At 45.8% G+C, this 27,978-nt stretch overlaps 1 protein-coding gene across 13 annotated transcripts; it reads right to left on the minus strand.

Annotated features, from left to right (window-relative positions):
• Positions 1 to 257: 257 nt before the first annotated feature.
• Positions 258 to 27,926, minus strand: map7d1b (MAP7 domain containing 1b). Of its 13 annotated transcripts, none has more exons than XM_040187782.2 (18): positions 27,444 to 27,837; positions 16,208 to 16,417; positions 14,123 to 14,191; positions 13,861 to 13,881; positions 11,807 to 11,970; positions 10,801 to 10,909; positions 9,892 to 9,996; positions 7,221 to 7,340; positions 6,571 to 6,695; positions 6,145 to 6,287; positions 5,517 to 5,764; positions 4,406 to 4,706; positions 3,665 to 3,845; positions 1,546 to 1,650; positions 1,404 to 1,454; positions 1,267 to 1,321; positions 937 to 1,191; positions 258 to 823 (listed from the first exon to the last, which is right to left on the minus strand). In XM_040187782.2, the coding sequence occupies exons 1-18, from the start codon at positions 27,508 to 27,510 to the stop codon at positions 813 to 815; spliced, it is 2,340 nt and encodes a 779-aa protein (XP_040043716.2). In that variant the 5' UTR covers positions 27,511 to 27,837; the 3' UTR covers positions 258 to 812. The 13 variants fall into 13 exon arrangements, with proteins under 13 accessions (XP_040043716.2, XP_040043719.2, XP_040043718.2 ...); XM_040187785.2 differs by having other exon boundaries at positions 937 to 1,188; positions 5,517 to 5,758; positions 27,444 to 27,836; XM_040187784.2 differs by having other exon boundaries at positions 5,517 to 5,758; positions 27,444 to 27,836.
• Between the last annotated feature and the right edge of the window lie 52 nt (positions 27,927 to 27,978).

Genomic DNA, 27,978 nt, shown 5'->3' on the forward strand with positions numbered 1-27,978 from the left:
AAATCATAAATGTAACACTGTCAGATGTTGTCAAAAGGGGAACCCTTCATCCTGGTTACTTTTGCTCTGGTTTCGGCAAGGTCTTGGCCAACGATTCACTGTCTCGTTTCCTTTGTTAGCCTCTTGCTTCGCTGAGAGAAATGTACGTCGGCAGCGCCATGTGCACATTTTCTGGACTCATTTAATAATCATTTACAGCATTGCTTCAAATATCCGATATCTAAATTATGATAATAGACATAAACGCAGGAGCCCAGTCCCTTTCATAAAGCTTTATTTCACAAATCCTCTGTAACAGGAGGCCTAGGCACCAGGCTCATTATACATTTACATACACTGTCTGTGGCCGGTCCTTACAACGCTCCCATGTTAAATAACTCAACAATTCAAGACAAAAACAATAGAAACACACACACCCACACACAACTGTTCAACTTAAGATAACAATAACAATATTGCAAAGACGGTAATAATAACAACCATTGTCAAATATGATGTATTTCCTAAAATTTGTTACACTCTCATTTTTAAGGTGCACCATAAAATCTGCATGTGACATTTCCATAAAACTTGACAGATGCTGCACCAGGACACCCGGCGGAGACAGAATTCTTGTTGCACGTTTATATATTTCAGATGAGAGCTGCTCCTACTCGTCCTCCTGCAACATACTGCATGATGGGTATTCAGCACAGTTCATTGTTTGTTTGTTTTGGCACACATATTTTTCATAAGCCGCTGCGGTGGGGTTATGAATCTCGTAGCTGGAGCAGAGACGTAAGGCGTGCGTTTCCATGGAGATGTGCGGGGACTCACAGGACCTCTGCAGGGAAACAACATCAGCGGTGAGATGATTCTACATGCTGGATATGTTGGATAAGTTCATTGAAGGTGCGCTTGGCTCCGCGGGGCCCATGTGGGGCCTCCTCAGTGTACCTGCAACATGCTGAGGCTTCATGGGGCCTGTTTTCATCAGGAAGGGTTCTGCACCCTCGAACGGCAGGATGGGCTCGCCGACCAGCCCGCTCTGAGGCACAGCGGCGTCTCCGCTGCTGTTCAGCTGGACGACCCCCTGGAAGTCGGCGGCCTCCCCGTTGGCCGAGACGCCGTTCTGGTGAGCGGGGGGCTGGACGCCGTTCACCACAGGGCCGCACGCTGCCGCACCGGGACTCTGCACGCTTCCGGCTGCTGCTGAACGTTGGTATTAATGAGTAGCTACACAGATGAGATTTGAGTGCAACGCGGCGCGGCGACTGCCACACGTACCCTTGCTGAGCTCTGTGTCCTTGCCGTTGACCTGCGGAGAAGCTTTAACGTCCTTCTGGAACGACGGAGAACAAAAATACTTTTGTTATGGAGGAAGTGTGGATTTTGCGAGCTCGTTGAAAGGGAATCACAAAGACCTTTTCTCCAGCGTCGCTCTTCCGAGTCCTCTTCATGATCTCCTCAAGGCGCTGAGCAGATCAAACAAGAGAGATCAGTAAGTTACGAGTGGTTTTCTCTCCGGTTAGTGGGGTGAACTCCTGTGTGAAGGTGCTGTTTCACCTTCTTCCTCTCCAGCCGCTCCTGCTCCTCTTTCTGGAAGTGTTTCTCCCTCTCCAGGCGCTGACGCTCGGCCTCCTCGCGAGCTTTGGCTTCAGCTTCCTCCCTCTGAGACAAAAACAGAAATGTCCACCGAATAACAAATTATACCTCCGGAGACAATAAAGCCCTTTCATGTAAAGTCGATAAATAACATTCACATGGCTTCTTGTATGGTTGCTAGCTAAACATTGAGAATACAAGACCTTTACATGTAGTGGGATATTTGTACGGTGTGGTTTGGCTTTTACTTAAAGAGAAATAAGGGCTGATCTGGTAAGTTTTTATTGTCTCAAGTCGCAGAGAAGTTTGGAATCTAGAATCACATTCACCAAATCATCAAAATATTCTGCCATGACATTGAAGCGAACTCCTTTAGGTGATCTGCAGCTACGCTTTCTGTACCACAACACAACAAACTCCCGACAAAACCATCCGGCAAAAAGTCACATGACCTGAGGAAAACGAAACGAAAGGGAAGGTGAGGATAAAGTATTTTATTTCTCTGTAGGGTCCACTTGTAATCACGTTGACCCTTACAAAAACATTCAGAACACTGGACACATTTTAGCAACCGCTGCCTCCCCATTTGTCATTTAGACGCAAAAACATGAGAAAATAGGGTGCAGGTTGAGTTCCACTTAAGTGAAGCTTTTAAACACGTTCGCGTTGTGTTTGTGCGTCCTGTAATGTAGGACAACCACCAGGGGGCAGCACACGCTCAGTCTGTTCTGAAGCCTTCAAGCCAGCACTGATATGATAGAACTCCATCACTTGCTCCACTGGGTTTTCAGATTTAGCACCAACCAAACAGATGTGTTGGAGTCAGCAACGACAACAAGAGTTTCTATGTTATGTTTATGTTGTTAGAACATGCCATTTTCACGTGTTTCACCACACGCATATTATCCGTGTCTGTTGAAGAGAGGGCCCTTATCACACGCGAGGCCTCTCTGGTTGCGAGCTCTCCGGGTAGAACAATGGTCCAATTGAAGGGGAAGAACGGCCGAGTGCTTCAGACTGACGCCGGCTCACCCGACTATCAGCCCACTGCAGAGCCAAGTGTACGAGACGGGGGGGCGCAACACCCGCCTGTCACTATCTCCCGGATCACAATGGCCCCCCTCGGCGTCCGCTCATCACCATCATGGAGGTCACCAGCTGGCATCTGCCCGGGCCAGAGCGGGGGCCTTTGACTGAGTCCGTGACAGCGGCAAATATTCTCCCCCTTTAATCTGCCCAGATGCCCAGACAGCCAGTCCGTCTGTGGAGTCCGTCCGGGGGGTGAGTGAGCCCGATGTTTGGGCTCACGGACGAGATTGAACCCCCCCCCCTTTACAGCTCATGCATCCAAATATGCATTAATCTGCCCAGATGGTAAATGGGCGCACTGATGCGGGGGGATCAAAGGGATTCACGTTGCTTAATGAAAAATTAGAGGGGTTTCAGTGCTTTCAGTATTTACAGTTACCCAGATCCTGTGATGTGTCTCAGCAGTGAAGTGTCGGCCCCTGAGTTTGATTCCCACAAGATATTGCAAAGTTGGTTCAAAGGAATGGAAGAGTTAGGGATTTAAAAGTCATCTCTCACTGAAGTCATGGGGTTCTGAGCACAACACGGGCCCAAATAAGAGAAAACAGAAGCTCTCTGTGTTTTTATGATCTTATCTGGTCAAAACGTCTGCATAATGACCGATCCAGCTGTGTGCTAAGTGCAGGTCTATATATCACCAGTAAAAAAAAAAAAAAGTACAAATTGGTGTTTTCCCAATTCTGTTCGGTGGACACAGGACGTCCCGGCGGGACAGAGAACTGCTAAGCTGAGCCTGTTTATCTGACGACTGAAGCCAGACTTCTCATGACTAAAATCCTTCATCTGGTTTAAACATAGAGGGCTGAGATTTAGGAAAAGGTTTCAGCAAAAAAATGTGTGTCCGGCAATCGAAAGAAGGTTTGAAAATGGTTGGAAACATTCGTGATAATGTAACTAAACAACTTTAAAAGCTACAGATTATTTAAGTGCAGGTAGAGTTACATACTTTGATGGAACCTTTTAATCACATGCATGCTCCCTGGTCACTGACCTGTTTCTGCAGCCTCTCGTTCTCCTCCTGCTCGGCCGTGGCTCTTTCCTGCGCCTCCTTCTCCTCCTGAGCTTGCTGGGCTTCGTCCCTGAGGCGCTGCTGCTCAGCCATGAATCGGGCCTCCTCCTCCCTGCACTTCCTCTCCTCTACCTCCCGGGCCATCGCCTCCTCCCGCAGGATCCTGGGAAGACGCGTCGGTGTTACATATACAGCGCATGTCATCTATCCGGACAAGGACCAGCAGTCCGCTTCAGATGTCGTACATTTCTCAGAAGTACCTGAGGCTAAAACAAGCGTACAGTCATCATGCGACTCATCCACCCCGAGGCCACTAAGCGGATTAAAAACAATAACAATAGCTTTCTTTTAACTTTAATTGAACTTTTAAAACTAAATACAGTATGTTGTTAAAGCTTTCACTTGTATTTTGTTTAATCTTTCATTATGTTTAGCAATGAGATTTCTGTGTGAATATATTCATGGTTACTTAAACAAAGGATGGTACAACACAGGTTTCAACATATACATAATAGAAACACAGTTTCAAAGTAATAACTTTAGATTTCAGTGTTTTATTTGATTTATTTGGGTTAAAACCCTGCAATTATGTCATAGCAATAACTAGTAACCTCATGATGTGATGCAATGCCAGTTTAGTAGTTGTATTTATTATTATTATTATTTATTGGAGGACTGTCTTGAGTCTCATTTCGTAGCACTCACACCCAGAATGCAACTCACTTGTTCTTGCGCTCCTGCTCCAGACGCTCTTGCTCCTCTCTGTCCCGCTGCTCCCGGGCCTGCCGGCGTTTCTCCGCCAGGACGCGAGCCGCCTCCTCTGGGTTGTTGGTGCCTGCTGACGGCCTGCCGGACGGCGCTGTGGGGGCGGGGTTACCGGCGGCGGCTGGAACGGGAGGAGAAGCCGAGGCGGCCGGTTCTACGCTGCGAGGAGCGGGAGTCGCCTCGGATCCGACCGCTGGGCTGAGGGAGGGAGGAGTAGCCGCCGCGGAGGACACCACGATGGCAGGAACGCTGCTGGAGTCTACGAGACAGGAGACGAGGGAAGCTGGTGATTTTTTGTCCCCCAGTGGAAACTTCTCGTAGTCCGAACGCAGCATTTCAAATATATTGGCAGGAAGAGCAGATTACCTTTCAAGATCTTACAGTCATCTCTAGTTTTGCTTGACGTCACATTGATTCATACAATCACCTTCAATACCACCGTGCCAGTGACACAATGATAATGTGATCACATTTTTTGTATGGCGTATTCCTTCTCCCTGTTTTTTTTTGGTTGTATCAAAACCAGGGAACAAAATTAATAATATTATAATTATATAAAAAACAACGATAATTGTAGATTAATAATCTTCATAATGTTTCATAAACATGATCCTGCCTAGAATCCAGATCAATTAGGATCAAAATAAACCACTTTTTTCTTACAGGCATTTTACTATAAATTGAACCTGAATGATGCTGCTGCCTGAAAGACTGCATGTCTGCCTGTGACGCATGCAGATGTTCCCCATGCTATGCTGCTTTATGGATGGCTGCACTGGGGAGGACTGGTGTGAGGGCACATTGACAGGATAGAGAGTTTTAATGCATCTGTGTTAATGCAGTTTCCAGTATTTCCAGTTTGTATACGATGTGCAGTAAGAACTATGTTTTATAATTAATTAAAAAAAGGAAAAGCCTAATTGCGGCTTCATCGCTCCAGATCCAGCGCGGCCTGTAAAGGCCACAGCTGGTAAAGACACACTCACACTGCAGTACTAACAAGAACGTCGACCAAGACATCCAGGTCACCTTGAAGCCTGGGTACCGTCTCCATGGCAACCACACTTACTCTTTTTCTCCTCTGGAGCACCGGGCTGCTTGGTATCGTGGCGCGTTTCCACGGCAACCGCGGCGACGGCCTGGGGCTGCACCCTGGCGGGCGTCCGGGCTCGCTTGGGCCGGGTCTTGGTGCCAGGTGGAGGCGTCTTCTTGCCCGTCGGGGTCTTGGAGGCCGCTGCCGGAACCAAGGGGGACAGGGGCCGACTTTTGGGGGCGGCGGGTGAAGGAGGTCTGTTTCTGGGCTTTGGGGTGCTGATCCTCATCAGAGAGGAGGTGGCCAAGGAGGGGAAACATTGGTCAGACATAGTTGGCGGCACAGGTTTCATAGCAGAGTAGCAAGCGGTAATGAGGTTGTCGGCGCACTCGATGAAGCTCATAGCTGGGTCACGTGGGGGATGCGAGTGTCAATCTGAGACTCCATGATTCGTTGGCTGCAGGGGAGTGTAACCTGAGAGGACGGCTCACTGACCAGACACCCTTTCAGTAGCTAGACTACAGCACCATGGACCATTTGAGAGCCATTAAACTGCTCTGAGGATAAAACACCAGAAAACGTGAGCTACCGTTCCCCCTCTGCCTCTCTCCTTCTTGAACTCTTGAATTTTTCTGGTTAAAACATAGGATTCGGTGTATGGTACCTGATCTCCGGCCTGGATCTCTGGGTGGTGGTGGTGGGTGATGTCGTCTGTCTCTTCTTCGGCACTTTGTCTATTGTGAGCGCGTTCTTCTCTTTCTCATTCTCCCTCTCCTTGTCTTTCTTCTCTTTCTTTTTTTTGTCCACCTTAAAGGACGACGGGACAGAAATGATCAGTCATCACCTCAGGCCGGGGCTGATATACACACTGTGTGTACGAGGAAGGCCTTTTGTTAGATGTCAGTATGTTATAGAGGCTTCAAAACCTCTATCTAAAGCCAGTATGACAGCTTAGTTATTACCTTCACACGCTTTGTTTAACAGACACATCACCGCTAGCGATCTCGTTACCATGGTTTAACGTGACTATTTTAAATGTTTGTTCTGGGGGCCGCAGAGATCCAGACATGACGTCCACGCATTGGCCTACCGGGGTGGAGTTTCGTCGCCGTTGGCGCTGGGTGATGTCCGGCGTGCTGGCGGAGGAAAGCCTCCAGCGCTCGGCGTTGTGGTGGGGGTGGTGATGGGAGCCGGCATTCAGCGGGCTGGTGGAGACTAAACGGGAGCAGTGGTGAGTAACAAATGATGTCAGGGGCCCCACACACACACACACACACACACACACACACACACACATCCACCATCCACAGGGATCCTTTAAAAAGGTCTCACAACATGTCATGGGACAACGACTATTGGTTATTGTTGTTAACCAATACAACAGAATAAATACTACTGCTAGTTCATTTTACAGTTTTCCCTCTAATTCAAAGATGACAATAAGTCCAGGGAAGTGGTTGCAAAGAAAGAGAAAATTCAGAGATTTCATGAAAAACGGTTGTTGTTGTTGAAGGTCATGTGACAAGCTGCAGGACTACCAAATGGACCTTGTGATGTATTTCTGTTCCCACAGATAAAGAAGGAAATACCAGGATAGGGAGGAAAATACCAAAAGAAAGCAAAAAGTCATCAAAGATTTAGTTCTGAGTGCTTTGAAACAAACTATACACCCCTGCACACTCCAGTGATGCGCTGAACAACCGGGAGGGGGGGGGACATGGAGCGGGGTCTCGCACTCACACGAGTCGCTGTTGTTGAGGAGGGTGGCGGCGCTTCGACTGCGGGCCAGGAAGGACAGCGTCGGCGTCATGAGGCGCTCCACGATGCGGCTCTCCCAGGGGCTCAGGCGCAGGCTGCGGGCTGACACACAAGAGCACGCCGTCAGTGTCGGGTCGCGGCCGTGCTCGCCGCCGAGACACACGCGCCCCCCGGCACACTGCCGCACAGGCCAACGCGCTCTGGGTGTGTAGGCGCTCGTGTAGATGACGCTGCGGCACATTCGCACACACTGAACTCCCCTCTGTCTCCGTCTGAGGCAGAGGGGAGTTCTGCTGCCGGAGGGTGGTGAGGAAATGTAATGTCAGGTTGTGACATCGAAGAAGATCAAATTTAAACTTTGTCAGTGGCAAATGAACACTTTTGTTTAAATGTATTTAATTGTTGAGTATGCTTGGATTACGCAGATCTAAATGTGTGATTCAGACATCCAGAGGTGGAGCTGAGCATCCAGAGACTTATGAGACTATTAGGCCTCGCTTTACCATTAAATGTTTGTTGTTACGTTTGGGGAAAGAACGGGGCTTGGATTCCAAAAGGAGGGTTTTGTATTTCTACACAAAACTCCAGTCTGCCAATCAGAGATTGAAAGACAGAGAAGTCCTACAGGATGAATGACTGAACATTGTCCCTCACGTCACACAGCACCAGACATCCGACAACAACACACAGTGGAACAAAGCCAAGTTCATTTCATTAAAATCACAATCACTTAATAGCCACTGCGGCTGTATACTCGAGCCCGATCAAACCCAATGCAGTGCACAGCTTCTGGTGAGTTCAGCATTCACACGACACACACTGCTATGACTTAAGCACCCTCCTGGTACAACACCGGGTTAATTTAACTTTTATTGCGTGTCATATGAAGTGAATTCAGCACGCATGACGTCCAGAAACAGCAGAATATGATCAAATTCTTAGTTAATTACACGTGGGAACACACAGAACAATACATCGTTTTCTCATGGGCAAAGCAAACGTGAATCTCAGAGAATCAAGTTGCACGGGAGCAGACGAAGAAAGTGACAATGGATGACGCAGAGTGCAATCAGACTTCAATCAGACGTTGCACCCAAGTGCAGATGAGGTCAGAGTTGGACAGAGGATGCACCGCCTCAACAGGAGAGATGATGCGTTACAACAGAGAGTCCAGCTGACAACATGCCGCTCAAAGATGGATTTTTAGTGACAACTCAAACCATGAGTACTGCTTCTTGTGCGTGACACCTAAAACACGTACCAGAGAAACACACGAGAACAGCGCAATCACAACAGCGCAGGTTTAGTTGTGGTAACGACAGGCTGGATCTTATGCAACTGTCACCTCTGCTGGTGTGACGTTGGCCAGATCATTTTACCAACATGTTTTGTGTGTGAGCGACTGTTCACCTGCAGGTTGATTGACAATCCATCAATGCACCCCCCCCCCGAGAAAAATCTCTGAGAGCCAAAATGCTGATTTCACTGTGGGTGATACGATCGGTAAAGACACACCTAATGAGGCGTGAAGAACCTGTGACGAAGACACTGCTGCATATGTACAAATCAGGAGTCTAGCAAATTTGTTACTATTTAGCATAATAGCACAGCATGTCGCTGCCCAAAAATCCCCAAGACCACTGATTAGTTTATTGGTAAAGTGAAAAGTTTTTTGTGTACTTTTTTTGAAATAATACAATATTTTTCATGTTTTTGACATATTTTCTTTTCTATCGTACGGAAAGAACAGAGGAGTTTGTTGTAGCATGCTAAGATGAACACCATACTGAGGAACATTAGCGTATTTAGCATGCTCACGTTAGCATTTAGCAAAATGCACCAGAGCTTTACTGTACATCCTGTGACTTGTTTGTTTTAACAACATGCCAACTTACTCTGATGTGATGATAAATTGTCTAGTTTTAAACATATGTTGCCTTCATGTAATTACGGGAAGTGACTGGAAAGTTTCTTGTAAAAGCTAAATTACTTGATAAATAACTGGAAAATGTGTCCCATTGTCGTGATAAAAGCATTTCAAATGACAGATCAAAAGTGCTTTTATTTTGGTGGCAGCAATGCGTTGGTGTAAATAACTAACAAAGCAGGAGCGGTTTAAACTCCATGTCTATATAAAGCCAACAGAATATAATAAAATACATGTGCATTTATTTGCTCTACTTTTATTTGCAACAATCACGCTATAATATCCACCACCAATTCCACCACCACACCAAACCACCAACAGTAAAGTGGAGGGGGGCAACCAATAAAGACAAGATGTGAACTTAGAAAAACTATGAAACACAACACACACATATCACAAAATATGGCTCGATGATGTCGTGGTGAAAGGGGGGCTGATCAAAAGTGCAGAGGAGACTCAAATCAATGACACCCACCAACTGAAATCAAAAACCAAGATGCACACGAGACCGAGAGCGTGACAAGCGAGGGGGAGTAGGTGGTAAATGACCAGTCACCAAGCACAGGCAGGCAGGCAGGCCACCAGAGACGACAGTTATAAAAAAGAAACGCCCCCCAAAAAAACGAGTGTGGGGGAGGTTGGAGAGGGGAGGGGGATGAATAGGTAGGGAGAGGGAGGGAGGAGGAGGAGGAGGCCTGGTGGACACTGACGCCGGGTCGTCCTTACTTCTGTTGGGGGAGTTCCAGAGCGTGGCAGAGGACTTGGACAGCCTGTTGTTAATGACAGGGTCCACCTGTCTCGGCAAGTTGACCGTGGAGGCCGAGCATCTGCCTGCACCGGAGAGAACGCAACAGACAACAACTGTTCACAAGGCGGCCGGGGTGCGGGCGGCCCCGGCTGAGGCCTGATAAGAGATGGAGGAGGAGGGGCGGCTGCCGGCTCCCCTCGGCCTGGATCTGGAGGAGATCAAGGACTCACCATTCTTTGAGCTCCTCAATAACATTAAGAAGGAGATCAATCTGGACTCGGCTAGACTTGGCGGGGGTGGGGGGGGGGGTATGTCGTGGAACTTTGAGGAAAACGTGGGAACGGGGTGGTAAGGTTAGAAATCACTACTTTTTACCTACAGCCAGAAATCAGCATAGCACACACACACACACACACACACACACACACACACACACATCCAGGTTCTTTCACACTCTGAAGGAGAGAAACCTGTCTTGACCTCAGTTTCACGGGTCCAAAGAGGCCGCCGATCACGGGTTTGGACGACCTGAAGAGGGGACAACCTCACAGCGCTCTGAAGAACACGGCTCACACTGCTGACCTAATGAAACACGTTCATGACAGCTGCCGTGCTGCTCGTCTCTCTGAGCCCTTTTAAACTCACAAAACCCATTTCTGCCTGAAAGGACACGGCACTGAGGAAACACTACGGTTTAAATGACTGAATAAGGCCATATGCTCCTGGTACTCCGCCTTTATGAACCCTCAGTCCTTGAATTGCATTGGTTTGACCTGTGAGTCACAGTCTGTGCCGCGTTGCTCAATGTGAAGGTTCGAGTTACAGGACGCAGTATGTTGCTGTCTTCGCGGGAGTTTCCGTCGGATGGTCGTTCATTTGAAACTCACTTTCTCTGCGGGATGTCTGGTTGAGTCCACCCGCCCAGGACCACCTCTGCTGGCGGATCTCGGCCCACGTCTTCTTTGTTGACCTTTTGATAGCTGACTCATATCTCTCCTGGAGGGGCCACAAACGCTCACAGGTTGGTTTGGAAGTTATAGAGTAGCAAAGACATCTTGTGAAAAGGGCCGAGTGGCTGACTGGTGGTGAGCTACAGCCAGCAGCCTGTTAGCTAAGCTTAGCATAAAGAATAGAAACAGGAAATGCTTACTGTTTGCTTACAGACAGTAAAAAAACATGTTAAATAATACCTTTTACAGAAGGAAGCTGTATTTTTTAGTTTGAACAGAGCCAGACTAAACTGCTGCTGCCTACTTCAACACCTAATGCTAAGCTAGGCTAATGCCTCGCTGGGTGTTGCTCCAAACATTAAGTTGCTGTTCATCTTGTTTAACTTTGACAGCAAAGAAAAGAATAATCAATTTATAATAAAATATAGCACCACAGTTACTTTAATTAGACAATGGATAGAAAGTAAAGTAACTGTTGGGTAGACGTGCTATCAACTCATAGGCCTGATGAACTCGGGACAAGGAGACAAAGGAAGGAACTGTTTCCTTTTTAGAGGCCAAATAGAGGTCCCAGGATTAGGAACCAATAATGGATCAATAGATTTTAACTCGCAGTACAGCCAACGACAAATCGGACATCATGACTGCTGGAAAATGAGCTGTACGTAGCCAACACTTTCCATCTGATACTCAAGATGTGATCCCTGTTACACAAGCAATTCTCCAGTGGCCAAAAACTGTTCGAAGCAACAGGCTGAACGCGCGCACAGTGATGACCTTTCCACCCTGACTTCAATTACCAACAACTATTTTGGATAGCAGGACACACTTCTGTCTCTATATACTATAAAATACATCAGTCTGTGTTATTGATGACAACCATATAAACTCAAAGTTTAATCAAATTGCATCCATGGGTTGAACCATTATTGTATTTTCTCACCTTATTCTTTTCTAGCTTCTGTCTCTGTTTTTCCTCCAGCAGAGATCGGCGTTTCTCAGCCTTCAGCCGCTGCTCCTCCAGCTTCCTCCTGCGGCCCTCCAGCTGGCTCTCCCGCAGACGTCGGGCCTTCTCCTCCTTCTCCAGCCACTGGGCCTTCTTCGCTGCTGCAGAGTCACCACAGACACAGGGGTTGACATCCAGACAGCCACTCACATGATACGGATCTTTTCAATTGTGTGGTCATCTGAATAGCCTATTTATTTCCCTAAATGGATGATTGAATTATATGACAATAATAAACTTGTTTCAGGTGTACCCTTTCTTGAACATTGTTGATAAAGTGATTTGGAGGCCGGATAACAAAATAAACCTTAGTCAGTAGAGAAGATTCGAGGAAACACTTAAGGTGCGACTCATCCCCCAAAGACCCTCCATATCTGAACCAGATTTCATGGCAATCCATTTAATAGTCACAAACGTTATGAAGTCTTTAGAATTCATGGGAGAATCACAACTTCTGGAGACCATGACTATCTGAATCAATCTATTGTAATTATCACTTGAGCCATGCCGCTAATAGACAATATTGAAAGAGAAACAGAAGAGAAGCCATTAGCCAATCTTTAGATTGAGATTTACAGAAGCTTCTTCTCAAAGCAGATTCTTTAAATCACTCCAACTCGTGATACTCAAACACAAGGGGAGAAGCAGATGGAAGACACTGTGTTCATTACACAATAACCCTGATAACAGTAAATAAGCAGAGGCGCCCCGTTGTGTTTTACAGCGCCCTCCAGCAGGCGCCTGCTTCTCTTTGCACATTCGCGGCTGTGGCTCATTTCCTGGTGCAACAATTAAACAGCAATCAACCCTCGGAAATGAAACCTTTTGTATGCTGGACGGCCTCTGTAATTGTCTGATTCATATCTTTTTTATCACTTCAATATGCCTGTTTACACAACTTTTAAAAAAATACTTTAAACCCTAGATGATGATGCTGATGATGATGATGATGATGATGATGATCATAATGACAGTGTGTAACATGCTTCATCCAAACAAAGTAATGCCATGACATAATTATCTTGCATTGCTGGGCCTAAGACAGCATCAGAGATACGTTTTAGTGGATTAAGCTCTGCGAGGATGGAGCAGTGTTATGAGGCAAAGACATGTTTTGTATTAAGCTCAGATTTCTGCCAGCTCCTCTTCACAAGTGAATCACACAAGGCTGAGCCTCATCAACAATGAAAATGTCTTTTCACTCCTCCATAAATCCAATTACTGAAGTTTAATGTCAGCAGGATTAACAGATATGTCGGTATAATGTAGGCGTGCTTTTCTAGTTCTCACTTTTTGCAAAAAGAATTAGGTGCACCATTGCTGCCGCATAAAAATGCTCAGTTCTTTGTTGCAAATGTAAACCAAACATCATGTTTTGCGACATGCCATTATGCGCATACAGTTCTGAAAATAATGCATGCTCACATGAAAAAAAGTCTTACGGTTGCACCATATAACTACATAACAAAGCAGACTGCAGGAAACCTGCAATCTCAGAGCAGCTAAAGCCTGTAGTGGACCTCAGATACCATCGATGAAATGGCAGCAGAACTCTGCTTCAACTGAGCATGAGCACATTATTGATGCTAATGAAGCTAGTAATTAAATCTAATCTGTCTGAGAGGCCTGGCCTCAGTTCGTGGTAATGGCTGCTCATTTTTCCTGCCCCGGGCTCCGAGGACGTCTCTGAAGGGAAAGGCCCACCGAGCTCCGCTCTGATTGGCTGCGTGTATCCACGGGGAGAAGACCCTGTGTTACTAGGACTGGAGTAATATTTTCATCAGAGAAAAGTTTCATTGAACAGCCACAAAGTACAACCATGGCTGTTGGTGTTGGACGTGCCAAAATACAAAGTAAATATGAACAAAACACTCAAAAAGCACAAATGATTCGTGGAGGGAAGAAGCAGCGTTGATTCTCATCACAGGTTTGATTATTTTTAAATGACATGAGGTCTGCGGATGACGAGGGGTTTTAGTGGAGCCCCTTACCTTGCAGCTGAGTTTGCTGTTCTGAAAGCCATGCAAGGAGAAACAGTGAGAGACGACAATAACCGTCAGTCACACCATAAGAGAGTGAAAGAGTTAAGAGGAAATGTAATACTACCTTAAGAATAGATGATGTGCATGCATCAAGTTGGTTACAACACATTCCAGCTTTATGCATCACTTGAGTTCTTTTAAAAGGAAAATCCAAGTTGTTTAAAGTTCAAAAAGCTCAACACAGCCTTCACATTGTTCTATAATCTCTTACCGATATATCTGGCTCTCTCCTCCCTCCGCTCCTTGGCAAGTTTCTGCCGTTGCTCTGAGCTGATCAAATCTGCAGGGAAAAAGAAAAAAATATAAAGTTTTAGTTTGTTTTTTTATAATTGTGGAAATTTTCTTGACATCCCAACATCAGTCAATACGTCTGGAATCTGTAGTTTTCTCAGCCAGAACGGTAACATGCAACAACCTCTGGCTCCTAAGTGCCTTAAACCTGCATTGTCTAATGGCCATGAGCGGGCGACTCCTTAAGTTATTAGTCGCTAGCTTCAGTTCTTCTCCAATACAGCATGATGTTCATTTAGTAAACGGTGGTCCATTTACAGTCAGGCTTTAGCCTGGAGGTTGTCTGTATTATTTGTCTCAGAACGTTAACCCTTTCACTGTATGTTTCCATGAAAGTTAGTTGTGAGCTTTTTGGTCGCCTAAAGCTAATTTAGCTCCCAGTTTTACATTGGTGCTGAGCTGGTGTCATAAATATAATAAAGCGCTCGGTGGAGCGGAGTAGGACTTCTGTAGAGATCCTGAAGGGAAGAGCCACTCCATATGGGCCGAGCATCTGATTAGGATGCACTCTAGTCGACTCCCCCGGCCGACCCACAGCACTGTGAGGGGGATCACGTACCCCATCTGGCCAGAGAGAGTCTTGGGATCCCACAGGGAGTAGCTGGAGAGGAACTGGCTGCCATTTGGGGCTACAGATTGGTTGTGGTCACATTATTGAAAATAAATGTATCTTCAAAAAGAAAATGAGTCATTTATGAAACAATGTCCACGTTATTTTGATTATTCTAAAAGTAGTGGAACACGGGGATTTCTTTGCGTCCCTCCGCGACGCTGACACAGTCTGTGAAACGCCACGACTGAAAAACCAGGACCCCTGGGGTGCCCGTCTCCTTTTGATGCTCCGTGCTATGTAATATGTATGCCGAGCATTTCTCGACCAATCGCAGAGGGCCCCGCAAGCACTTCGGGCAGCGTCTCCATGGCAACCTGCATTTCCTCCCCGCCTTTCGCACTGCTTCCTACGCGACTGCACACTTCAGCCTGACAGATATGCAGCTCGCTGTGGCGCGCCGAGGAAGATGCATGTCATCGTCGGGGAGGTCCCGTCCCCCTCCCCTCCGCCACCAGTCCTCCTCGTCCGTCTCCCACGGAGCACATGGCTATCTGACATTCAGCCACTACATTCTGTCAGGCGGAATGACTCGATATTCATTAAAGATTTAGGAAAAACTGTGTGCGAAAAGTATCCATGAATGCTTTTAGGTTTTAAATGCGATGGTCTTTGAAGGTCAAAAATGAAAAATGGAGGACGAGAAAATACCCGACAGTTCTTATACTTTTAATGGCTGATTGTGGGAGCCACTGCAGCGTCTCATGGGGAGCAACTGGGTGATTTAAAGGCAGCAGGTTTTGACCAGGAGGTAAACAGATTGGCCCACAAGCCCGACGCATTCACATAACCAGCGGCGTCGGACAAAAAGAATGAGTCCACATATTACGACTAGTTCTGCGGGATAAAAGGGTGTAAATGGCAGCATCCAATATCCAACGGTTGCAATTGTTACTATTGCTCATTAGCCATCACACCTTGCACTGAATCAGCTGAATGAGCATCTCCCTGCTCAACTCTCTGCCTTAATTACCCATTTGTACCAGAATCCTATCTGATCCCAGCCGATTAATCACACAATTGCTAATTCAGTACAATACAGCATCCCTTCCTGTGTGTCATCTCCTATTTGCTGCTGAAGAATATAAGCATATAAACAGACAAAGCCACCATTTCCTCCCTAGTCATCAAACAATACTATCATCTTCTAGTCAAAGCTCCGTGGCCTCTCTTGAGGAAGTTAATGCCACAGCTTGCGATGTTATTTACACAACACATTTGGGATTAGCTGGAACGAACCAGGTCTTATCGAAGCGAAACCCTGCCGCTCCGATGCCTGAATGGGCTCCAGAAGATGATGTGGAAAGTATTACCAGAAGAAGAACGCCTGAATCCAACAAATGTGATGATTTCAGGTTAGGCACTGACTCCATGACTCAAATATTGAACAACAACCTTTCTTGGGCTGAGGGCTGCTGCCCGGGGTGGAAGGCCTCACATCCGTCTTGGAGGATGCATCTGTCCTGGTGGGGGTCTCTGTTATGGGGCTGGACTCGGTTTTGGGGGAGAGGTCCGTGACGGCTGAGTCGTCTGAGATCGGAGTGTCCTTCCCCAAAGACGTGTCCCCATTCTGGATGGACTGCGAGCCCGTCTGCAGAGGAAGCGCTGGAGGATGAGAAAAAAGACAAATTGATAGATCGACAAGATACCAGAGACGGCAACGAGAGATGTTCCTTTGAATGTCTGACGTCCCCGTTGTTGGACAATCTCCTGCATCCTTTGCCAACGCGCCGTCACCGTAAACCCAGAAATCTCTTTGGGACTTAATTAACTCTCATTAGAAATCATTAACGCCTCCTTGACACACATCAGCTCTCTCGCGCCTCCTTCCCCGAAGGCTTTTAGTCCTGCAGGAAAAAGGCCTCCCGTCAGCAGTGCTAAACGAACCAGCAGTAGGTGAGACACAAGTGTAGGAATAAATCTCTTGAGGTTATCTTTCAAGAAGTGTAGCCACACCAACAGATACACAGTATTTAAAAAATACACATTGATTTTTCCTGGAGGGGCACAAGAAAACTGTGCAGGTTGTTGTGTGCGTTTATTTCAGCTTGTTCTCCCAAGAAATATACTACAATAGTAGGTATCATGGGAGTAAATGAAGATAATGGGTTTAATTGTCCCCGGAGAGCCACATAAATAGAAAATAAATCCTGTACTTAAACTGACTGACGGTCGGACCAAACAAGCAATTTGATGATTGGTCATTTAGATTCTGGGATATTTAGAATTTTTGGAAGCAAAACTTTTGAATTTTCAACTGCGGGAGAGTATTGAAAAGAAAGATGGTGAAAACATGTCTGTGTGTTTCTCGGCACGTGAATATGGACTTTGACAAGTTCCCCTTTAGACTACACATGAATCGATCATGAAAATAACCAGCATTTGCAACTCTACGCCATGTTTTATGAAACACAAAGTCCTCTAGGCCTCCTACCGTGAGCGCCATTGACAGCTCCACATAGATCCGGTCGTGAGGCCAGACTTCCTGACCTTTGACCCTTACAGAAGGCAACAAAGAGCTAGCAAAAAAAAAAAGCCACAAAACACATCCTGTTTTAATCCCGGCCCCCGACTTTGCTTTCACAAAGTGCCGGTACCGTCACTACTGCCTGCCGGACGCCCCCCGTCCCTCCCTCCTCCCCTCCTTTGTCCCTCGCTGGCTGAAACACTGGAGAAGTCGGTGACAAGCTGAGCAGAGCCGCTATGACGCATTGAGGAAGAAGCGGGGAAGGAGGGGGGGGTTGCTGCAGCAGGAAGAAGAAGAATAAGAAGAAGGGACAATTTGTGCACTTCTCCAAGGACACTTGGAGAGTGAGAGGAGAGATTCGTAGAGAAAGGAGAGCTGGGGGGACAATGTGAGGGTGGGAAAATGGTGCGGCAAGCTGTTTTTACAGCGACTGAGGAGGAAAAAGAAGGAACAGGATTTGAAAAGACTAAAAAAGGAGGGGAAGGATGGAGACAGTAACGGCGAGGCCCAGAGCTGGGGAAGTAATAATGAGACAGGAGCTGCGAGGTAGGAAGGTGAGAGGCTGCAGGCCTCAGTCAGCCAGCAGATGGTCCAAACGCTCACCGAACCACATAAACCACAGATTAACACTGGGCTCCTCTCCAGCTACCCCCCACTGTACTTAAGTGCACAGGCTGCATTATGGAATACTAATGGAGGAACGATAGGACATGAACAAGAGCCCCCATGTGTGTTTAGACAAGACACCGAGAAAAAAAGCTTCTGGTGCTGAAAAAAAAAAAAAAGGATTTGGCAAAAAGAGGATCGCAGTGCTCCTCCTAACTGGAGAAGATTACTTATTCACCAAGCGTGTTTCATTTCTATGAATTCAAACAGTTTACCAGCCTCTTATGGCTTAGGGAGCCTAAGACGGAGCCCAAGAACGTTGCTGATTATACGGGCACCAGAAGACTTTCAGGATGAACAACCGCATCCGCAAACACACAGACATAAGATCAGAGGTTTAAGCGTCTATTCAAAAATATTTAATGTTGTACAGATGTATTACTTTCATTGTGAGCCTCTTTCGTTTTGTGTAGTTTGTATTAATCCTTTTATTTTTTGTCAGCATTGAACCGTAACTCTGTATGAACTCAACTGAGCGGGATTTTCAATTACAGATCTGGGAATTAAACTTGAATGTGGTGTGTCTTGATTGTGTGTGGGGTCGTCGTGGCGCAGGGGTTAGAGAAGGTGTGCTGGGAAGCACAAGGTTGTTGGTTTGATTCCAGGATGTTCCATGTCGGAGTGTCCCTGAGCAAGACACCTAACCCCTAATTGCTCCCCGGGCAAAATGTGAAAAAGCCATGGGTTTAAAAGTGTAATGTAAGTCGCTTTGGATAAAAGCGTCTGCTAAATGACCTGTAATGTAATGTGTGTGTATTACCTCCCTCACCTGGGATGATGACATGTGCGTGTAAACCAGTGATGACACGCAGAAAAATAAAAAGAATAATCAAAAAAAGAGGACGAGATCTCTGCTGAGGTGACCAGAACTAGTCCCTACCAGAATGACAACATGGCTGCTTCTCATCAGCACTGACTGAGATAGACAAGTGATGACAGTTATCCAAACGCAAGACTTCAGTATAGACCCACGACATGAAACACAGCTTTGCTGCTACAGTGGGGTATGAGTAGCTTACGGTAATGTTAGACAGACATACTGCTGAGTCAATATCATTACTGAGTCACTTCACTGACCCTGTCGCTTCTCTACCTCTCATCCGTATGCATCCCTAATTATAATGCAAAGGCTTCAGTGGTGTGTGTCCCTGCGACAGCATGGCAATCCGTACAGCTTCCCAGATACCAGCAATGCATGTGACAAGCTCAGTTGAACACAGAAACACAAATTCAGCATGTCATCCCATCACCATCACCCCCCCACCCCCCCTCCTCCTCCTCCCTCAGAGCTCCAAGGCCCTCCACAGCCGTCTCCGGTTTCTGTGCCACTATGACAGACCACGGGTTTATAAATAACCATAAGCACCATACTGAGAATGTCGGCCATAAAAGGGGCTGGCTTCTGTCGAGGCGCCGTGGGACGGCACAGCGACCACAAACTGCAGCATGTGGTACGCCGGATTTACGGCGCAGGCACAGCAGCAAAACTTTGTCTTGTTTGTGTGCGGGCCACATTCGCTGGTGAAATCCAACGCCATCTGGTATAAAAATAAAAAAACTGTCAACAATAACAGAATAAAACAGCGACAGACGACCAAATGAGAGTTGGTAACCCGCCAAACTTGATCGTCAGGAGAAGAACGCCGTCCGTCAGACATATGAAGGCGTGTGGGTGCTTATCATTCGGGTTCCAGTGCACTGCATTTCCCAGAATCCATTTTTGATGAAAGGCCTCTGAGAACAAAAGTGCCTTTCTTTTAATTTACCAACAAGACAAGAAGTTGTGTATTAAGAGAACTTTTTTATTATATATTTCTTATGTGATTAAGAGTATTTTGTGTAGATAAGATATCTCCATCCGAGCTTAGTTTTTAGAGGCAATGGCTGATCCAAAAAGGCACCTTTATTATCATGTAGCATGCTGTACTGCAATATAAATGTCCTTGGTTCAACGTCGCCCTTCTAATAAATGCAAAGTCTTTAGAAAATACACATAATAATAACAATGATTCTGTTATATTAAACTGCCACAGTGGTTTCTCTGTGAACTTGAAACCAAAGCAGCTACATTTAATTTAATTTAATTAGTTAATTTTATTTGATGTGAAAAATGTATTTTTTAGACTTGTGCTGTTATCATCAAAAGTGAAGTTGTTACTATGGGGGTCCAATGCATTTTGATTAACTCATTAATACAATTGAAAGCAAAGGCTAAATTATATAATATCATTACCTTCATGAAATGTTTTAGATAGACTGCCAAAGTTCAGTCTACTATACCGTACTAAACTATAATTACTATAATATAGAGCTAGTGTCAGTTTGCTGATTGTAGTTGTAGTTAATATGAGAAATATTGAAAGTGAAGCATATTTTTAATCCTTCAGCTTCAGAAGTGGAAGCTAGCTGTTGTGTGAAGCAGGTCAGATTCTATTGTTTGGAGTTATGTGCATGAGAGAGCCAGCATGTGAAGACACATGTGTCTTTGTGATGAGTGGGACATGTTGGATCTGGGTCAGGCCGATCGCAGGAATCCCTGGCATCCACATTCCACTTGCATGTGTTCTATGAAATAAATGTGGGGCTTCTGCATGTGTCTTCGTGGTCTGCGTGTGCCAAAGACTGGATTAAAACCATCTTAAAAAGAGAAGACATTAAATAGTGCATGTGTAATAAATGAAACAGCGCAATATCGGATTGATTTCACTTCCACAAAATGCACCAACTCAGATGGAGTGACTCTAGGAATTTGTAATATTCCAACCAAAAACAGGCCTTTTGAGACGTACATTTTCATTTCACAACCTTCTGCAGCACGTATCTGACCGCTTATACATTTTCTAGGTGCACATGTGGCCTTTGTGGACGCCTGCACAACCTCTTCCTCTGTTGACAGGGGAGAAATAGGAAATGCTCTTGGGCAACACGCATCCACGCCCTAAGGAAAAGTAGAGGAAGAACATTCCTGATGCTGAGAGCAACAACAGCCGAAGCACACACCTCCAGTTTGAATGTCTGGAGAGCCACTGAGCGCATGTGAAATGTTAATTACCTAGTATGTATTTAAAGCTGTGACAAATGTATCCATGGCACATTATGCTAAACTGAAAGTAACCCAGTTCCATCTTCTGACAAAAAAGAAGCAGGAGTGAGACAAAAGGTCACCGAGTCAAACCTCTAACATGCATGATTTTTCTAGAAGCCCAAAATAAAAAGATTTTTAGCACAAAACTTCCTCTAAAACTTCAGCACTCACAAAATAAATGCCGTGCAGACCTTTGAAGCCATCAGACTCTCCTGTTGCACTGTGGGAGTTCAGAGGAACCAGCAGCTGTGTTTCCAACAAGCTCCATGTTGCAGAATCCAGCAACAACCACATGCTCAGCTAGTAGTCACTGCGACGGAGGAATACACGTGGCTTCTCTTCGCTGATGGTAGAATGTTTCTACATGCATTCTCACATCCAGTGTGTTGCATGTGATGCACGATGCAGCCTTCTCTCTTTGGAGTCCGATCAGAAGTGAACAAAACTGATTTGCGCTACTGGGCTGTGCCTGCAAAGTTCCCCCTTCTGTTCCTAAATAAATATGGGGCTTATTAGCATAAGCTAATGCTCAGTGGTTCAAAGTCTTGTCTCCAGATTACTTTCTAATGTTTCCATGAGGCGTGTTTTAAATGGAAAGACTGTAAAACGGTCTTGAATATTTGCTAAATACATGATATGACGCGATAGTTAGCCTGACATGCTAACCATCGCAGCTTGCTCAGATAAACAGACTCATAAACGTGAGTGAGCCATTGTCATTATCTCAGCCCCCCCATCTCTGAATGCAATGTAAAAATAGGACAGCTATTAAAAAGTTAATAGTACTCAAAGAAGTAGTAACAGGCCGTGTTGCTCTGAACCGGGCGACAGGATGTTACTCCACAGGAAACATAAGGGATCTCCAGATGCTTTTAACCCAGTCACAGAGCCAGACATGAATCACACATGGAAACTCTGTTATTCACCTCCTTCTCTGATCACTAAAATATAACCTCAATGGTGAGATGCAGCAAGAAAGGACGGATTTCTAAACCATTTTAAATGGTGGCGTGTTGAAAAAAAAGCTTTTCTTCGAGACGGAGAAAATAGCTCAGGCGTGGTTTGTTGAGACTGAAGCGGCGGTGCAGGAGTCTCACGTCTTTAACTGTGACTCCGTCATTAGGTCATTTTCTCAAACACGTAGCAGCAATGGGAACGACGAATGATGTCAGTAAGCACAAGGTCTCCGTGGTAACGGCGCAGCGAAGGAGGTTTCAACAATAAAGGTGGCAACAGGTGACAAAGAGCAAAGTATGTCAATATTCATAAAAACGCATGTCTCGGTTGTTGTTATATAAATAAATATCAGAATCAAGTCTGCATAGAAGGAAGCTGCCACACCACACTCACCCCCTTGTTTTGGAGCCATAAGTAGGGCATAACTTCATCCAGCTGACTAACGTTGAGCTGGCAGCCTGGTCGAGTGTTATGACGGACTAAATTTAATCTCAGCTGTGGGCTTGTTTCAGTGCTGCGTCACACCAGGTAAACAAACAGCGCTAAAGAAGCCGGGAAAAAAAAAATTTTGCGATTCATTTGTGTTTGCAAGTGTAAAATATGTGTAAAGAAAGAGGTAGATCAGGTTATTACGACGTGCACAATTGGATTATTTTTTTGTTGCCAAAATAGAAGTATATTCCAACTCTTTATGAATCATCCAATGCTGTTCAACAGCAAATGTCTAATATTCACGAGCAGACCCCCCCAAATTCACTAAGCAACCGTAAAATATTAGACTAGAGAAAACTTTGACCTGCTGCAGCCAAAATGTGTCAGCATCTTGGTGCAGCTTGGTCTTCATCCTCCATCCTGGAGACAAGCCTTTCAGCAGGCTGGGTCTCTCTGCTCCTGCGTGCACCACGGTCAGACCACATAGATATGTTTATGTGTGTGATATCATAAGGACATTGTATATAATTATAAGGTTTGTTGTCCAGAGTGATACAAGAATTTTAGTTATTTCCTTAAAGAATCTACATGTTCATGTAGAGGAAAGAAATGTGAGCTTTCGTCGTCCTTTACAACAAGCACTGCAAAAGCGAGCTTCTATCCAGCACCAAAGATGACTTTAACTGAATTAATGCAGACCAATTACACTGAATATTTAAATCTGAGTGCACTGCAGAATTGTAAGAAGGAGAGAGGGAGGGGAATGCAGGAAAGGGCCTGAGGACACAAACACTACTGTAGTACTCTGTGTAATACATCAAAGACCATCGTCATCTTGAATATTTAAGCTACGAATTGCGAGGTAACTTAAGAGCTGAGTAAAGCCGATGGTTGAATCATCACCTCCATTATTTTGCCTCATAGGGCTTCACGATCTCTGTACATTTTACAGATTGTAAAACCTTCACATCGGTAAAGAAAAAACTTTCCCCAAAAAGACTTTAACGAGGAGAAAGAAACCTTAGCGGGAGCTACAGGGGAGGGATCCCTCTCCCAGGATGGACAGAATACCCGACGATGTCATGTGCCCAGTGTACAACATAACAGTACAGAAAAGTAAGCAGAATAATAATAATTACAATGACCCTTGAGCAAAGCAATACCCTGCCAACTCCTATAGGAGCGCGTGTCAATGGCAGCAACCTCCCTCCGTCTCCCCACAAACCAAAATGCAATGCATGCAAGTGTCCCGAGTCCAAACTAAGTCCTGTCCTGTCGTTGACGCTTAACCCTCTAAATACCTATTGTGTTCATATTTCTATACTAAAACTGTGGTTCTTTGTTTGTTGAATCAAGGCGACGTTGTGCACATAGTCCAGGGGAGATGCAGAGTACCAGGATGTGCATGTAAACCAAGGGTCTAGTGCCAGAAGTGTGATGCTAACCTCTGCTTCACATGCACCAACATCTGCTTCTTGAGGTTCCACACAGAACAGGAAATGTTTCATTTCCACTCATTCAAACACCAACACACACACACACACACACACACACACACTAAAGCACAGTGAATCAATTGGATGTTGGTTTTCATGAATTGACAAGTTTTGCATGTGGATTTTGTATGTGAAGTGTTAGTAATTTCTATTACTTTGTAATAATAATATGTTCTAATTGTCATTGTTTGGATCCATTTGTGGTTAATGTTGTCAAAAGGAACTCTTTCTTTATCCAGGGGGAGGAGGGGGGGACCCAGGCTCCTTAAAAATGCCATTGAGGGCTAAACACACTAAGTGTGTCTGTCAGCTGGTCCACTGTACCAAACATACATGCGTTTCTTCTGCATTCTGCAAGTCTTATTTTGTAATCAAGTCTGAAGTCGAGTCAAAAGTCTAAATTCATCAGACGGGGGACTCTAATCCTCGGTGACCTCGTGACCCGAGTCAAAGAAGCCTTGACTTTGAAAAACATCCTCTGGTGCTCAATCAGGAAGTGATGTTTGGCTTTTCCTGACGCAGCAGTGGACCATGAGGAATAAACAGAACCAACAGCTAGAGCACTAAATCGAGTTGGGAGGTGCACTCATGTGCAATATGACCATTTTAGCTGGTCGAGCTCTGATTGATCTCATTACCACCTCCACATTAGCTCTGAAATAGTCACACATGTGTAGGTGTTGCTACAATGACTCTAATCTATAAAATGTAATATGACAGCTCCTTTTATCACACAGCTCTGCCTCGTTCCGTAACACGATTATCCTGCAAACAGGATTAACATCCCATTCATGAATACAGACTTTTTTGGGAACAGCCGATACAAAGGGGGACATGGGGAATATGTGCAGGGCTCAGGAGGCTACATCCTTCTCCCTCTTCATCCTCTGCAGCAGAATGGAGCACTTCCTCTATTTTCCTGTGTGAGCGCGGTCGGCCTCACAGCTGTGATTTATAGCATCTGGTCACAGGGGCCGCTGACGTGGAGGGGGGGGGGGACTCTCTCTGGTCTCCTCCTCTTCCTCGAGGATCAACTTCAACCACAACGACCCGGCCTGAACCCCGTATGGCTGTCCAGTTTCTCAGTCTTACATTTTCGCTGTTGTGATTAAAAACCTCCAAACAATGTATTTTTTGAGTGTCCCTTTTCGGTTTTGGTTGCTAATCTATAAAAGGAGCTTCTTCCAGGAGCAGAAGGAAGGCTTCCAGGCCAGAATCCACATCTCCAGCCTGACTGTGTGATGTTGGGATTTTTCCAAGACAGTAACGTCAGCGGGAGGCTGGCGGGGCCAAAGGGAGGCCACGTCTCATGATCTCTTCCACAGAGGAGCATTCAACAAGAGCAGGCGCAGTGGCAACTGCAGACAGCCTCGTAGCCGTACAATTCAGACTCCTTTTTCCGTGTCAGGGGGGCGCCACAAAAAGCCGGGGCCGCTCCTATTGTGGGCCTTAAAACAAAGACTCTAAACGTGTCACGTCTCGGTTTGTCTCCAGCAGCACGCGAGTTAGCACGTTTCCTCTGTGAGATCGAGTCCAGCAGCACACAGGCGACGGGACAACAGACTGTGAGTGTCGTAATGTTGCTGGCTGACTGCTTTCAGGGAGTTGGGTGGGGGGGTGACAGGAGATATATGAGGTCAGGAGAGATGAATGTATGCATCTATGTGAGGAATTTGGAAGGTCTACATGCATCAAAGGGTTAAACCACACGTCTGCCGACCTCCGACCTGAATGAATCACTTTGGAATGGGATTGTGGTCCCTCTCTCACAGCAGGCACAATACAGGCTGTAAAAAAGCAAACAAAACCAGCTCGGCTTTTCTTTCTTTCTATCAGTCTTTTTTTTTTCTAACAAGAATGAGACTCGTGGCTCTCAGAAAGGCGTCAGAGAGAAAGAATGCTTCTGTTTATCTAACGCCACTGCCTTTTTCGGCATCCAGCGTTCCACATAACGTCACCTGTTGAGCAGCCGGGCTGAGACCAAAACATCCTTTGTTTCCCACCTTAGATCGCTTATCCACATCCCTATTCCTGCTTAGGAATAAAGGCCCTTTGAGCAGTTCAACCAGCACACTTAGTTTCACGCTTAACCAGCTAAAGACAGCCTCAAAGTCAACAAGCGAGCCACGGACACGTGCAGTACGATGCTTCTGGCCTCGCTCAGGTTCTCTTCACACCCATTCTGACTTTGTAACTGGGACCAGGGTCGGAACTGTAATTAAAAGGCGCAAAGAACAAGAGCCTTTTGATGTTGTTATTTGTCAAACTTATGTTTGTTAAGGGGTCGCTATGACAGCTGCAACGATAAACTAGACAGAGGTGAATACATATCTGCAATCCAGGCACATGTAGGCCGAACATTACACCACCGGAAAGACAAACGCGCCCAACAGCTTTTTTAGCTGTAAAATGTCTCACTGTTTAGGCTTTTTGGCTCCAGAATAAAAAAATACATCAATTACAACGGCTGAAGATGTTGTTGTCAGTATTGGGCTAACGATGTCGAGCATCTGACTGACTCGTGCTATTATTCGTCCTGCAAGAGGCGATGCACGTTTCAGCATCGTATCGACACCCACACATGCAGGGAGCGAGCGCCGCGACATTCTGCCTCTGCTGGGATAGAAAGCTGCGGCGAACGTTTCTGCCTCCATCCCAGGCTCTGCACACCTAGTGGAAAGAGAGGGGGAGGGCTGCCAATGAACAGAAAGTCACCTTCCGCCAGTGCACAGGTCAAGGGTAGCTGCGTGATGGATACAAGACACCGCAGATTCATATCAGCCAGCATGAAAGCAGATATTTAGAGTACCGGGAAAACGAGCATAATCAACGATGTTACCCTTTTTTTCCCTGATCTGGGTAATATATTCCTCATCGCATGTACGGTAAAGGAGGATTATTTCAGGATTTCACTGAGATAAAATTGTCACCGTGCTACTGGATCAGCCACGAAGAGGCCGGTCAGTGTGAGAAGCTGTGAGATGGAGATGCAGATGTTAACAGCTGCTATCTGCGCTGCTGGGGTGCTCTTGAGCAAGACGCTGGCCGGGATTAGAGAGGAGTTTACCTGCGGTTAGTATCTCACTAATTAGGTTGCTTTGCTTCATTGGTATCTTCAGCTGCACCAGCTTGCCTCATTGTGTACTGGAGGACCACGTTTCAGCCCTGTGCACCACCGACGCGTTTGGTAATGGAGACCACAGCTCGGTGCAGCATTTCCAGGATGTCTTGCCGCTTAGGACGAGCCTGTTAGAGATGTGCAGACAGCCCGCTGTGTGTGTGGGGGGGAATTACAGCAGGGTTGCCAGGATGGGAAAAACAACCCATCTTTTAGGATCCGGAGTGGGAGGAATTTAATGTGTTTCATTGCTGCAGATGTTGAATCTAACGTGGAAAGTACTGACACACTTTAATTATGATTGGTAGGGTGAAAAGATCAAGGAGGGGGGGAAATGACACATTATAACCACAATCATCGTCATCTTTGAGCCAGCGATGACTTCATTGGCTGCAGCCTGATGTACTCACATTTATCTGTTAGGGTCAGCTTCTCCTCGAAATGATGTCCGAGCTCTTTATAATCCATTGTTTCCATTCAGGCGGAACGATTCCCGGTGGCTGTCATTCCTCAGAAGCTCAGTACAGGAGATGAAACTCCGGTGCAGATCGTCCCAAACACGCCCTTTGTAAATCCAGCCGGAATACAGAGGAAAAAGTGACCAAAACAGGATTGTGCAAATAAAATCACGTTACGAAGAAGAAGGACGATTGGGAATGTGCTGAATCTCAATACACTGTTGTCAGTGTCTTGTTAGAAATAAGAGACTCGGTCTAATCCAGCGAGTCGTTAGTGGAAAATTTACAGTGTGAGAATAAAAAGCTTCAGCGAATCCTGCGTGGAGCGGAGTCAAGTTGCGATGACGGATAAAACTATTTCCGGTAAGACTCTTTAGAATAAAACGACTCCTCGGTACTTAAAGCTACGTGGTGCAGGCGGAATGGAAGAATCATAGCCCTTTGCCAGCTTATTTTAAATGAGATTTTTCTGATTTTCACATACAAT

The sequence above is a fragment of the Gasterosteus aculeatus genome, chromosome 10, assembly GCF_964276395.1.
Source record: "Gasterosteus aculeatus chromosome 10, fGasAcu3.hap1.1, whole genome shotgun sequence".
Lineage (NCBI taxonomy): Eukaryota > Metazoa > Chordata > Actinopteri > Perciformes > Gasterosteidae > Gasterosteus > Gasterosteus aculeatus.

What these genes read in the sequence shown, in the direction of transcription:
- map7d1b (XM_040187782.2), bottom strand. Translation starts at nt 27,510, where the DNA reads ATGGAAACAATGGATTATAAAGAGCTCGGACATCATTTCGAGGAGAAG. An exon ending in CAGCCCTCAGCCCAAGAAAG is followed by an intron (nt 14,192 to 16,207) that starts GTTGTTGTTCAA and finishes TTTTCCCTGCAG; the next exon opens with ATTTGATCAGCTCAGAGCAA. An exon ending in AGAAGCTAGAAAAGAATAAG is followed by an intron (nt 10,910 to 11,806) that starts GTGAGAAAATAC and finishes TGGCCCCTCCAG; the next exon opens with GAGAGATATGAGTCAGCTAT.